Consider the following 13,707-nt stretch of genomic DNA (forward strand, 5'->3'; position numbering starts at 1 on the left):
GGCAACATGTGGCGCACATCAAAAATACTACTAATGCAAACTAGATCAAGTTTGGATCAGTAGTACTTTCGACATGCTCCACATGTTGCCTCCACTTGAATCTACTCCACGTTCATTTCACCCACTGTTATATATAATAACTAATCATGGTCATAAAATCATGTGATGAAAGTATTGTATATAAAACCACAACGAAAATAAGTTGTATTTTTAAAAATATAGGAAAAGTTAGCAGCAGCGCTTTTTAGAAGAAGCGCTACTGCTACTTAGTACTATTAGCAGCGCTTTTCAAAAGAAGCACTACTGCTAACTAGGTATAGTTGTAGCGCCTTAGTGGTAGCGCTGGTACAAGCGCTACTGCTAGCTCAAAAACAAGCGCTATTACTAGGGTTTTCCCTAGTAGTGATCGATGGGTCTGGGGTGTCAGAGTCTTACGTGACGGTGATCTGGATTACCGCAAAGCCCCTCCACCCCCAGTTTGCTTTCGATTTGCAGAAAAAAGATGTCCGGACTAGTCAGCGAATGGATACATGACCGCGTTTGATAGGAACACACGTCTGGACCGCGCGGCCTGAAAGGTTGCGGACAGTTTGAGGGTCTATGTTGGAGATGCCCTTACCCCTTGTGGGGCTCCCGCAAGGGTTACTTTCTTGGCATGCGAGCTCTCAAGTAATGTGACCAGAACACCGCCCCATGTTGCGTGATGGGCGCTCCCTTTGGATTTCTTTTTTTAAATACATGTTTCTGGGTTTTAGATATTTTTTGTTTTTTGGCTTTTCGGTTTTTGCTTGGTTTTCTCTAAGTTTTGGAGGATTTTTTTGGAGGGGCGAGGAGGGTGGTTCTTCGAGAATAGTGCTTTTCTGCAAGAGGCACACCATGTGCTAAGCACAGTTGTCCTTTCAAAATAAAGAAAAACACAGTTTGTGCCTCACTAGAAAGCATAGTTCTGCTTCTTGTGGAGGCACATATTTACTTCCACACTCGCGAGTGTTGAGTATCGTGATTATTAGGAAAGCTAGGATAGAGTAGGATATTATTTTACCTTGCCTTGTACTCCAAGATGATTATGTACTCCTATATATATGCCCATCAGACGCAAGCAATACAACAAACTATTCCACCAATTCCTCTCTCTCCCTTCTAACATGGTATCAGACTGCATCAGACTCGTCGGCTGTCTCTGCTCAGGCGCCGCTGCTCCATTGGTCGCTCGGGCCTCGCTGCCCGGGCGTCGGTGTTGCTTTGGCATCCCGGGTGTTGGTGCTGACGCGCTCGAGCGCCCGACTTCGCATGTCGTCCGTCATCGCTGGCTTCATCTCAGACTCTGCCTCCACCGAGCGGCATCCCCGACCTCACGCGCAATCGGCTTGATCACCCGCTCGCCGCCGTGATCCGCCCCATCTACGTCGCACGACCGACCTGGCCAGTCGGTGGTGCGCGCCTCCGCAGGTCCCGTGAAGATCGTTCCCGAGTTCAGCGCGCCCCTCCACCAATCGAGAATTGGGCTGCCATTGCGTCGCCCCGTCGGGCCGCAGCGCCGCCGCCCCGTGGTTCTTCTCTCGGTTGCACCGACCCGCGTCACCGCTACATCGCCCCTTCAGGGCGCAGTGCCGCGGCCCGCGGTCCACAGCCGCCCCGATGTCGTCCGATCCAGGTCGTCCACGTGGTTGCACCGACCCACGAGCCGCCGCTGCATCACCTCGTCGGGCCATAGCGAGCGTGGCATGCGGTCCATGCCGCCGTCGCGAGACTGTTCCCGTGGTTGCACCGACCCCGGGTTTCGGCACTTCGCCGCCCCTTCGGGCTGTAGCGCTGCGGCTCGCGGTCCCCACCGCTGCCCCGAGGTTTTCACGCACGTCGCCCCCCTGCCCGACGCCACTGCGTCGCCCCTTCGGGCCGTAGCGCCGCGGCCCGCGGTCCACTCCGCCGTCACCACGCGTCGACCTCCCGTGGTATGCGCCGCGCCGTCTTCCTTGGAGTGCGAACGCCACCGTCCGCGCCGGTCTTCGCCACGCGCTGTCAGGGTTCTTCGCCTACTTCGAGCACCGCCGCCGCACTCCTAATCTAGCCGCCGCTACCCCCATAGCCGCCATCGCTCGTCCACCTCCTTCGTCTTCATCCAGCACTAGCCCATCGCCGTCATCTACCTCGACCACTTCGTCTACTCTGACAACCGCGGGCGACATCGGCCCCGCACCTATTGGCGCCGCAACCGTCATCGAGTTCGTCTCTGCTAGCCTCTCCGACTTCTTTGACATGGCGTACAGCTCGTGTAGGTCCCCTTCTACGCATGCCCGGTGCTGGCAACACCGATGCATGCCTTCGTCCATGATGTGTCCCCGGGCCTGGCAAGCCTGGAGCGGCGCTTTGTCAACTTCGTCTTCGTTCGTCTACGCATGCCCGATACTGGCAACACCGATGCGTGCCTTCGTCCACGATGTGTCCTCGGGCTTGGAAAAACCCCCGCGACGCGTCGTCAACAACGTCTTCTTCTCGGCGCACCACTACTTCGACACCATTGCGCCCATGACTAACTCGACGCCTCCTCGCGCCTGCGGCTCCACGGTGACTTCCTCGACACCGGCTACCCCGGCTCGACATCGACCACGGCATTATTCGCACGGTTACCTCGAGCACGGCTCCACCACCTACGCTCTTGGCTACCTCGACAAACGGCACAAAGGGCTACGGCCTTGCTTGAGCAACCTCGTCGGTTTCCACTCCAGCCACGACTTCGCGATGCATCGACCGTTACGATTGTGGGGGAGTGTCCGTCGGGTGCCTTCGGATTCTTCACCAGTCTCACCATCTGCGTCGCTACCGTTCTGACTGCAGGGGGATGTTGAGTATCGTGATTATTAGGAAAGCTAGGATAGAGTAGGATATTATTCTACCTTGCCTTGTACTTCAAGATGATCATGTACTCCTATATATATGCTCATCAGGCTCAAGCAATACAACGAACTATTCCACCAATCCCTCTCTCCCTTCTAACAGCGAGAAGCACAACTTGTGCTTCCACGATAAACACAAATTTACTAATGAAAGCACAGATTTAAGTTGTGCTTCTCAAAAAAGGAAAAACACGGATAAGCTTGAAAGGAAAAGCACACTTATGTAAGAAAACACATATTTGCTTTCGTGGGAAGCTCGACCTATTTTTTTTCTTACTCTTTTTGGTTTTTGATTTTTTTCATGAAAAAAGTTCATCGACACCTATTAGCATGAGATCTAGTTTTGAAGATCTCGACGTGAGAAATCCAACAATGAAAATGGTTCAGTATTTGGACGCACAGTTCAGGAGATAAAACATTTTAAATAAACGAATCTACGGAAAAAAACACCAGGTTGCGAGAAGTGACGCACATGCAGTACCCCACTTGTTGGCACCTGAGAAGGTGGGGAATGACATTTGTTAGGGTTACCCCGTAACTAGTGATTTCGCTAATACCCATCCAGCAAAAAAAAAAAAAAAAAAACTCCAAATTCTCTGGTTTCTCAAAGGAAAAATTTCCTTGATCTCAAACAAACAAAACACCTAATTCTCTGGCTTCTCAAAAGAAAAATCTCCTAATTGTCTGTGGTATGTACATGGCGACCCAAAATCACAGGGCATTGATGAACAGGTATATCGTTTCACCATTTACAAACACATTATGGTTATATTGGGAGCGCTATACGAGGGGAAAAGGCGATATACAGAAACGAGTTTACGAATCCTAGCACAGATCAGCGACCCACAGTCGACGTGGCACAAATCTTCTCCCAATACACCAAGGCTGTTTTTGATCTACCAGGATTAGTTCAGTGGCCCATAGGGTGTTTTGCTATCTTGTGTCTGGTAGCAGGGTTTAGCAAAGGTTCTACTAGTTCTCTTCATGAGGTAAAGAAATTTTTTGCAGGCAAAATAAGCAGACTGGATGCTACTCCCTCTGTTCTAAATATAAGTCTTTAGATTTCAATGCGGACTACATACGGATGTATATAAACGTATTTTAGAGTGTAAACTCACTAATTTTAGGACTACATACTTATATTTAGGAACGGAAGGAGTATAAATCTGACAGGCATGTTTCTATTCACACCTGCAGTTCCGAAAGTACCAGTCCAAGTGGAAAAAAATAGATTGTAAGCATGCACTCAGCCTTGTGTACTCCCTCTATTTCCAACTGCACAAGCTCTCTTACATCAACCAAACCATCTCACCTCCATCAAGTAGCGAAAGATAATCTACATTACATGATAGAATCCACTGTTCTCTCTCCCTGTCACCACACCACACTGCCCGAGCTAACAAATTACAGACAGCGGAGGGAGAGAATGCAAGGGCAAAAATAGAATCAAATTGAATACAAACGGTCAAAACCTCAAACGGAGAAGGAAAAAAAAATACCATCCACAAAAGTCTAGAGCAAAACTTCATATTTCCAGTGTTGGAAACTATATGAACCCAAGTACCGTGGAGTGCTTTCATAAGGGAACCAAGAATAAGGTTCTTCAACTTGCATTCCCTTTTACCAATCGTACGATAGTAATTCAGTGTTGTTCACTTGCGTCTCTTCCGTCGCGATCATCCTCGGGCTCCATTGCCTTTACAGTACTTTTCTCATGGCCATCAGACAGCTTCTTGAACACTGCATTCATGTCATCGATGGTCTTCGCCTCGATACAACTCATGTTGCTTTCAGGCTCCCTATCATCTCCGGCCAAATGCAGACTTTCAACATGTGCTCCTTCTGGAAGACTGTCGTGTCTCGGGCGCTCGACAGCCTCTGCATATCCAACTTTATCTTCGTTTTGTTCAAAGTAATTGTTCACATCAACACTAGAGTGTTCCTTTGGAACAGCAGAAATGTCCTCCACTGATTTTGCATCAATGACATGCAACTGTCCAGATCCCTCCAAAGGCTCTGAGTCGATATCAACGCCTGAGATAAGTGCGGTTTCAGCGTCAAGGATGGGCCCATCAACCCCACCAGCACTTGCTTGTTTAAAGGCCATCTCTATGTCCTCCAGGGACTTGGCATCAACAGCCATCATCTCAGCATCAGTTTTAGCTGTCCCAAGCTCATTTTTAGTAACTTCCAGTTCAGTTGCTCCAACTGCTAAGTATGCTTCTGACAGAGTATTGACTGAAGGTGTTTCTGTGACTTCTGGCTCGTGGCATGGTAGGTGTTTCTGTAGACTTTCAACATGTGTTCCTTCTGGAAGACTGTCGTGTTTCGCGCATTCTGCAACCTCTCCACATCCAACTTCATCTTCGCTTTGTTCGAAGCAATTGCTCACATTAACATTAGAGTGTTCCTTCAAAGCAGCAGAAATGTCTTCAACAGATTTTGCATCAATCACATGCAGTTCTTCAGAACCCTCTAAAGGCTCCAAGTCAATATCAACGCCTGAGATGTGTGCGGTTTCAGCCTCATCAACACCACCACCACTCGCTTGTTTAAAGGCCATCTCTATGTCCTCCAGGGACTTGGCATCAACAGCCATCATCTCAGCATCAGTTTTAGCTGTCCCGGGCTCATTTTTAGTAACTTCCAGTTCAGTTGTTCCAACCACTAAGTATGCTTCAGATGGTGTATTGACTGAAGGCATTTCTGTGACTTCTGGTTCGTCGCATGGTAGATTCAAGTCTCTGTTCATTGCTTCAAGAATCCTTCGCCGTGGATTGTAGACAGTTTGCTCAGGATCATCATGAGATGATCCTAATGACCAACTGAATTCAGGATCAGTGCCGCTTAGATAATCAACCAATGGGGACAGACCGCCAGAGTCTAATGCACAGGCATCTGATGTGGCAGTGTCACCAGAAGTCTTAGGGCTAATCAAGGAGTCTTCTGCAACACCATCGGCAGGGTTGTAAGTACGGGAGCTAAGATCAGGCACCTGCTGATCCAGTCTCACCGGTTCTATCCGGAAGTCTCCCACCGCATCCAGTTCCGACAGGAAACTTTCATCAATACCGTTATCCTCTAAAGGCTCAGGATAGATTCTATCAGCATCATCAGAATCAGAATCAAGTAGATAATCAGAAGTCATTTCTTCATTCATATCAACCATATCCACCCTGTCAGGTTCAGAAGCCACCGAAAAAAATGGGTTTGAGACATCTTTAGGTTCAATCGATGGAGATTGGTTGGAACCACTCGCACCAGGAGGACACAAGGAAGCAACCACAGAACTTGGGCTTACTTCCGATGCAACATCAAAGTGCTCTTCAATTACATGCAAGTCAGTCATGGCAGTACCAGAACCAGTAAACGCTCCAGTTTCATGCTTTTCTTCCATGTTGAAGTTCTCGAGAACCCTCTCCTCAGGGATAGGGTGAAGGTCCATAGATATTGCTGGTAATGTTTCCTTTTCAAAATCAGTTAGCAAGTCCATAGGCCCATGAATAAGGTTTTGTAATGGGATTTCATTGCTTGGACAGGACATGGAATCAACATTTCCATCTTCCTCGGCAATACTGGTGGCACCAAGACCAAGGTCCCTTGATCTCAATTCATGATCTTCAGCTGGCCTAGGAGAAGAAAGCCATTCTGAGACTTCAGCTGTTATGTTTGGTGCTATAGAAGACTTGGCACCCAGGACGCTTTCACCTGGACAAGAGTACATCCATTATATAATAAGAAGACAATACGACCGAAAAAGAGAGAAAAGCTAGAAATTCCCATCCACCCGTTAATTTGGTGGACCTATTTTATTAGTGGACTACGACCGACAAACCTTCACAGCGGTACTTCAGATTACAGCCGATAGATCATCATGAATGTAACTAAACAGAACTGAACCGGTAAATCTTCATCACCGCGCCTAAATAGTTCACAACCAATGGACCATCACAACTATACTTAAACAGATCGCAACCATGGTCATCTTAGACATGTATTAGAATTATTATGCTATTTACAATAATAACACCAAAATGGTTGGCGGGCTGTTTGATCCAAAATTAAACAATGGGGTGGAATCGACTACGGCCGTTCATGATCAATTTAGACACGATTTTGGAGAATACCCATTAGTCGTGATACTATATTTAGTACACTTACAAAAATCCATCAGTTGGATATATATCGACGCTGATCCGTTCAGGTAAGGATGTTGAGCGGGAAATAGTGCTAGTTGTTCAAATAAAACTCTATCGTGCGCGGGGTATTCATTCATTTAAGTTGTCAGATGTAAGTTGCTTACCATCCCCATCATCCCAGCTAAGCAAGTCACCAACTGGATGAAGTGGCACCGTAGAATTCCCATCTGACTTGAGCATGTAATTGTCATCATGACCCTTCCCTTTTGTTGAGACAAGATATGCCTCTCTTTCTTCGGATCTTTCGAAGACAAAATGATGCAGAGCAATCTCACGCTCATCAATGTCACTGTTGTCTAGTTCAACATCCACGGAGTTGATACCATCTGAACATTCACTGCCAGCATCTGCAAGGTCACTGTCCTGTCTCAGGAGAGCTGGTGACTCATGCTCCCTGTGCACATCCTTTTCATCGAGGTCCTTGTGTTCCTCCTGATCGGCAACCGAAGAAGCCATATCAGATTCAGTAACAGAACTCAATTTGGACTCACTCTTGTCACTGAACTGCCTTTGAAAAGTACTTGTGCTCCCTTCTACTGTCTCAGGGACAAAATATGGCCTCAATCTAGACAAACGTCTCTCCTGCGTAGCATCTGTAGTTCCAAAGTTGAAGCTCTCGTGCCTTCTAAATATTTCACGATGAGAAGTTTGTGGTGATTCCCCAGGGCTTAAATTATCATGTGCAGAAACGCCACTTTCACTGGAATGCTCAAGAAAATCAAATGGGTTCTTTCTTGCATGCAGGATTGAAGGAGCTGAGCCAGGAATTGCCGCTTCGTCAGAATCATATGGAAGGTCAAACGGGTTCCTCCTTGTTACTGAGATGTGTGATACTTGTGCACCAAAGCGTGATAAGTCATCTCCGCTTTTCCCATTGGCATCCGTTAGGTTACTGTCAATGTCAAATATTATATTCTTCCTGGATCTTCGCCTAACCATCAAAATCTCCAATCTACGGTTTCTTTCCATCTCAGAGTATCCAAGATCCATCAGATTCTTTGCATCATCTGCTGTCCAAATAAATGCAGCTTCCTGACCTTCATCTTTCTTGTTCTCCTCACCACCATCTTTAGTATCATTGTTGCCATCATCATCATCATCATTACTATCATCATCCATTTCATGATCCTGCGAGGAGACATGTGAATCACTGTCTGAATCATCATTAGGAATGGGATCAGGACGAGTGAAATCAGCACCCAGAAGAGGGTCGATTTCATCAAGAACTGGTGCAATGTCAGTCATGGATGCATCAGGTGAAGAACTCTCAGCCCCATCAGAGTCAAAACCAGATGAACCATCCTGACTGCCAACTGATGCCCATGGTGAACCAAGAGAGGAATCAAGGAGATTTTCCTCAACGGCCTTGCTAGTATTAACCTTAAGCACATCAAGCTTTTTATTCTGCCGCACAGAAACTGCATAAGTTGGTCTGCTAGTTCCAGCTGTCCCATCAGTCAGCTTCTCTTCAGAGAAATCACTCACTTTGCTAGCTGCTAGATTCAGATTCTCCTGCATTTCAGCATGCTTATTAAAATTCTCACTGGATGAGAACATGTCCAAGGGTGCATTCTTCTCATCCAGACCTTCAAATAAGCTAGCGTTCCTATCAGCCATATCTGTCACAAAAAATGAATCTGCGAATTGCATTCCCTGGTTAAAGTTTAAGCCCTCCCTAATCCCAGCCTCTCCACGGAAATTGACCATGGAAGGAAATGGAGTTAATGTTTTAGGTTTGTCGCCATGTTCAAACCTCTCATCTTCTTCATCAACTCTTCTCAGAAGAGGAACCTCATCATCAAGCTGAGTAGACCTCTCTCTGACAGAACCTGTCCGCTTTGTTTCCCTTTCTTTGAAGTTTTCTGTAGTATTCCTAAAACTAGGCACCGAAATTCTCTGATCTGACCCAAACTGAACATCCCTTGAAGAATTCTCCATCTTAAAAGCTGGAATCTCTGGAGTAGTCTTGGTATCCTCATCATTAGCTTCAGGTAGGTTCGTGTCTCCATAACTCAGTAGGATTCCCAGAAGAAGAGTGGTACATATAATTACAGGTGAAGAGGAAAGAAGGAACGCAAAGAATCCCGGGGCAGATCTGTACAATAAGTAGAGCAAAACACCCAAACTGAACAGGACTGGATGTTCAGAGACACATCTGTAGCTTGTTCTAATGGAGGACCTCAGAACTTTCTTGATACACAGACCAACTTGTTTTGTCTCAAGAGCCATGGCATGTACCCTCTCAGTCTCCAGCACAAACCTAGCATTGCAAAAAATACAGAAAATATTCAGTTGGTTCATCTAGTAAAACATAGAATTTTGTATCACTTGGTGCATATAAAATTATTTCCAAAAAAAATCTGTTATGCTAACTTAACAAATCAACGCAAGTTATGGTTTGTTCCTAATTTTTAAGAGAGCCGAGCTAATCCGAATAACCACAGTTCAGTAGACCAACTGCACCAATTTTTTGCAATTGAGCCAAATACAAGATGGTTAGATCCATAGGAGAACTAGCTAGTAAAATTAGATCGGGAGTACCCTAGCGCAAACATAAGGCGAGCTAATAAGCAACTCTTATTAAGAAATTGCCCAGCAATTGGCAATTCACAAATCAATTTCCTCAACAACAAAGAAAAGGCAAGCCCGTTACCAGGCAGATCATCGCTGGTGGGACACTATCTAGCATCAAAAGAGCTTCAGATGCGAAATCGATAAGCTAAACCCCGACTAGAGTCTAGAGAAGGTGAGTCATAGCACGAACAATGGAAACGCCATCACCTTTACTGCTTATCGAGCACAGATCTTCCCCACGGAGAACTCAATCCCCGGCCACAACGAACACTAGACAGAGAATCAAGACACGAGCGTAAGCGATCCCGTCGGTCAGGGACCCCCAGGGCTCGCTATCTATGAGCAACAGCGTACCTCCGAGGAAGCTCTGGCGGGCGGGCGGGCTGGCGGCTACCACGAGGCTCGGGCGGGGAAAGCTCCAAGAAGCGGAAGGAACAAAACAGCCGGAGCTGAACTCCTGTGCTGTGCTGGAACCCAGCGACCCGGCCAAAAGGAGGAAGCCAATGGCAAGAAGCGATCGGCCGAGCGCCGGGGTCAAATCACAGCGGCGTCAGCGCAGAAATGCAGTGCCGGGCGCCTTCGTCTCCCCGCGGTGGGGCAGCAGCTGATAGAAGTGCGGGTCGGGAGCTTGGACCGCCGCTTTCGGCGGCGACTTCGCGGTGCAGCGAAGCGGATTTGGTGGCGGTGGTGGGGGGCGGCGATGGCGAGGAGAAGGGAAAGAGAGGAGAAAAAAAAAAGAAAGGGGAAAAGGAAGGGGGGCAGTGGCGGAGAAAGCGGAAGGGAGTGGGCGGGCCCGGCCTTTCTGTCTCTCTGTTAATGCGGCTGTCCCACTTCGTTTGACTGGTAGGTGGGTGCCACGTTGCGTGGGCCCGGGATGTCAGGGGAGAGGGCGGGCCATGCCTACGTGGAGGAAGGCGACGGCGGCGAGGAATTTTCCTTTTCTCTGCTGGGCAGGCTGGCGGGCAGGGTCTGGCTGGTGTCGGACCGGCGGCACCGGCCACGGCGCGGACGATCATCCTTTTCGCTGCTGCTGCCGTCATATTGTTGCGGGTTGTTTTCGCTGTGGACCACGCGCACGCGCGCAAGAGAGAGAGAGAAGGGTGGAAATGATTTGAGCGTAGCTCATATTGTTACGGGTTTTTTATGAGACAAGTAGGATTCAAGTCTTAGATTTTGCATTGGGTTCACATTCTAGACTTATAACACATGCAGCGACATGTGCTCTTTACTTTCGTGTTGAAGCCTCGCGTGACCTCCGCGCTCCTGAGCCCGCCGTGTGTCCACCTCAAACCCCGCCGCCTGCCACTCCGGCCGCGGCGGCCACCTCTCCCTCTCCCACGGTATGGCTTCGGGGTCCCGCTCGTCATCGGCGTCCGCGCGCCGTGCTGAGGATCGTCCGGTGGTGTCGGGGTTAGGTCTTTCGTCATCCTCGGCCTCCTCCGGCCCCCATGAGCAGGCGGAGGTCTCATCTCGCCTGCGTGCGGAGGTTGACGCTCGACGGCATGAGGCTCCATGGGTGCAGCCGCCTCCTTCCAAGCGGTCCAAGTGGCGACGCCGCCTTGACCAAGATCCTCGGCTGCAGCGCCATCCTTCCCCACCTCAGCCTCGGCGCGAGGTCTCGCCGGAGATGACGGGCCTGTGCTTTCGCTGCTTCCAAGACGACCACTTTCGGCGCGACTGCACCAACGAAGAAGTCTGCATCAGGTGCGGGCGCTCTGGGCATGGATCCCGCAACTGCGACCGCCCACGCAACCCGTCGCCGCCGGAGGTGCTGCGCCGCATCGTTGCGGACCGGGTGGCTCGTCGGGGCGCCGGCGCGGCTTCCGCGCAAGGTTCACGGCCGGCTGGGGTCGCTGGTGCTAGTTCCAGCCGGGAGGGCTCTCTCCAACAACCGCGCCGGGGCATGGCGCCACCACCGCCGCCGCCCCCCGCTCGTGATGCGGCCAATCCTGTGTGGCCCCTGCTCCAGGCGCCGCGGCTCGTTCTTCCGGCGGACTCGGAGTTTGATCCCAGGGATGTGTGCATCGTGCGCCGCTCTCACTCCCTGGACGAGATGGAGAGGCGCCTGCAGCTCTCCATGGTTGCCTATGTCGCTGGTGCAAGGAGAGACATTTCACCGGCGTTCATCCTCGAGGCCCTGCAGGCCAAGGCGGGCATCGAGGCACACTGGGTGTCGGTGCATCGTTACCATCCGGAGGACTTCCTCATCGTCTTCGCCCGGCCGGAGTTCAGAAACCGGGTGTCGGCTATGCCGACGATCGATCACTGCGGTGTGCGCCTCGTCTTCCGTCAGTGGAATAGGCAAGCTCAGGCCACGCATGCGGTGCTCCGATTCAAGGTTCTGCTGGAGATTGAAGGTATCCCTCCGCATGCTTGGGATAGAGAAGTGGTGGAGAGGCTGCTAGATTCATCGTGCCTGGTGGAATCCATTGCACAGGAGACGGTGACCAGGGAAAATCTTGCTTCGTTCAAGCTCTCTGCCTGGACGGCAGAGCCGGAGGCGATCCCCACCCTGCGCTGGTTGGCGGTGCCAGAGCCAGGGCCGCAGCTTCACATGACAGAGCCGGCTGTTTTGCATTACAAGGTCCTGATTCATCTGGATGAAGTGACTGACTTTCAGGAGGCAGACGAGCCATGGTTCCTGGGCGGCTCCTCGGACAGCGGGCAGAGTGGCATCCCCGACGAGGACAGCATGGGCGGCGGCGGAGGTCCGACGACGACACGGCGACAGTTGCAGTCAGGTGTGCGGGATGCCAGAGGTAGTTTGTCGGGAGGGCTTAGTGGAGGCGCTGCCATGGATGAAACTCAAAGAGGTGGCCGGAGGGCCGGCGGCCAGGACTGGCGGTTGTCACCCATGGAGGCGCCGCCGGTGATTCCTGTGCGAAAGTTCACCAGTGTTCGTGATAGGATCTCGGTCAGACCATCTGCTTTTGACCGGCTGACGAGGAGGGTGGAGGAGGCACATGATAAGGATCCGTTGGAGCGACACGGTGGGGTCACGGAAGAGCTTTTGACCAGGGAAGGAGATCAAAACTTGAACCAGGACAAAGAGGCGCAGCTACCGAGGAGGATTCCGGCATCAATCATTACCGTGCCATCCCCGCCTCGCGACAAAGATGCGGGCCAGCTGTCTCTGGTGGTCGCATCAGGTGGGGGCCTGCAGCCTCCCGTGGCTGGTCAAGAGGAGCCTGGCCTCACTCCGGTGGGAACGACGAGGCAGGAGGTCCAGGATGCGGGGCCACCGGCATCGGAGCATGTTCCCGGATGGACGGGAGTGGATAATTACGGGATAGCCCCAATCATTGGGCATGAGGAGACGCCCTCCCAAGACATGACGGCTGTACCCACGCGAGCTCAGCCGGGTCAGGAGATGGGATCGACCGGGGAGACAATAATTGCGTCCAGTGGAGACCAGGTGGTGGGTCCGACTGCGGGGGTAATGATGTTGAGGAACGTAGTAATTTCAAAAAATTTCCTACGCACACGCAAGATCATGGTGATGCATAGCAACGAGAGGGGAGAGTGTTCGTCCACGTACTCTCGTAGACCGTAAGCGGAAGCGTTATGACAACGCGGTTGATGTAGTCGTACGTCTTCACGATCCGACCGATCCAAGCACCGAACGTACGGCACCTCCGAGTTCTGCACACGTTCAGCTCGATGACGATCCCCGGGCTCCGATCCAGCAAAGCTTCGGGGATGAGTTCCGTCAGCACGACGGCGTGGTGACGATGATGATGTTCTACCGGCGCAGGGCTTCGCCTAAACTCCGCGACGATATGACCGAGGTGGAATATGGTGGAGGGGGGCACCGCACACGGCTAAGGAACGATCCGTAGATCAACTTGTGTGTCTATGGGGTGCCCCCTACCCCCGTATATAAAGGAGGGAGGGGGGAGGCCGGCCGGCCCTTGTTGGGCGCGCCAGGAGGAGGAGTCCTCCTCCTAGTAGGAGTAGGACTCCTCCTTTCCTACTCCTACTAGGAGGGGAAGGAAGGGGGAGAGGAGGGGAAGGAAAGAGGGGGGCGCCGCCCCCCCCCC

The 13,707-nt window shown here is 50.8% G+C and overlaps 1 protein-coding gene across 1 annotated transcript; it reads right to left on the minus strand.

The window, feature by feature from the left end:
• Positions 1-4,122: 4,122 nt before the first annotated feature.
• Positions 4,123-10,393, minus strand: LOC119337706. The gene is made up of 3 exons (XM_037609866.1): positions 10,022-10,393; positions 7,198-9,353; positions 4,123-6,602 (listed from the first exon to the last, which is right to left on the minus strand). Exons 2-3 carry the CDS (start codon positions 9,320-9,322, stop codon positions 4,537-4,539), a joined length of 4,191 nt encoding a protein of 1,396 aa, XP_037465763.1. The 5' UTR covers positions 9,323-9,353; positions 10,022-10,393; the 3' UTR covers positions 4,123-4,536.
• Between the last annotated feature and the right edge of the window lie 3,314 nt (positions 10,394-13,707).

The sequence above is a fragment of the Triticum dicoccoides genome, chromosome 7B, assembly GCF_002162155.2.
Source record: "Triticum dicoccoides isolate Atlit2015 ecotype Zavitan chromosome 7B, WEW_v2.0, whole genome shotgun sequence".
In the NCBI taxonomy this organism is placed as follows: domain Eukaryota; kingdom Viridiplantae; phylum Streptophyta; class Magnoliopsida; order Poales; family Poaceae; genus Triticum; species Triticum dicoccoides.

Coding starts and splice junctions, on each gene's coding strand:
- LOC119337706 (XM_037609866.1), bottom strand. CDS start 9,322: ATGGCTCTTGAGACAAAACAAGTTGGTCTGTGTATCAAGAAAGTTCTG. Junction 6,603..7,197: donor TAGCTGGGATGATGGGGATG/GTAAGCAACTTA, acceptor ACTCTTGTCCAG/GTGAAAGCGTCCTGGGTGCC.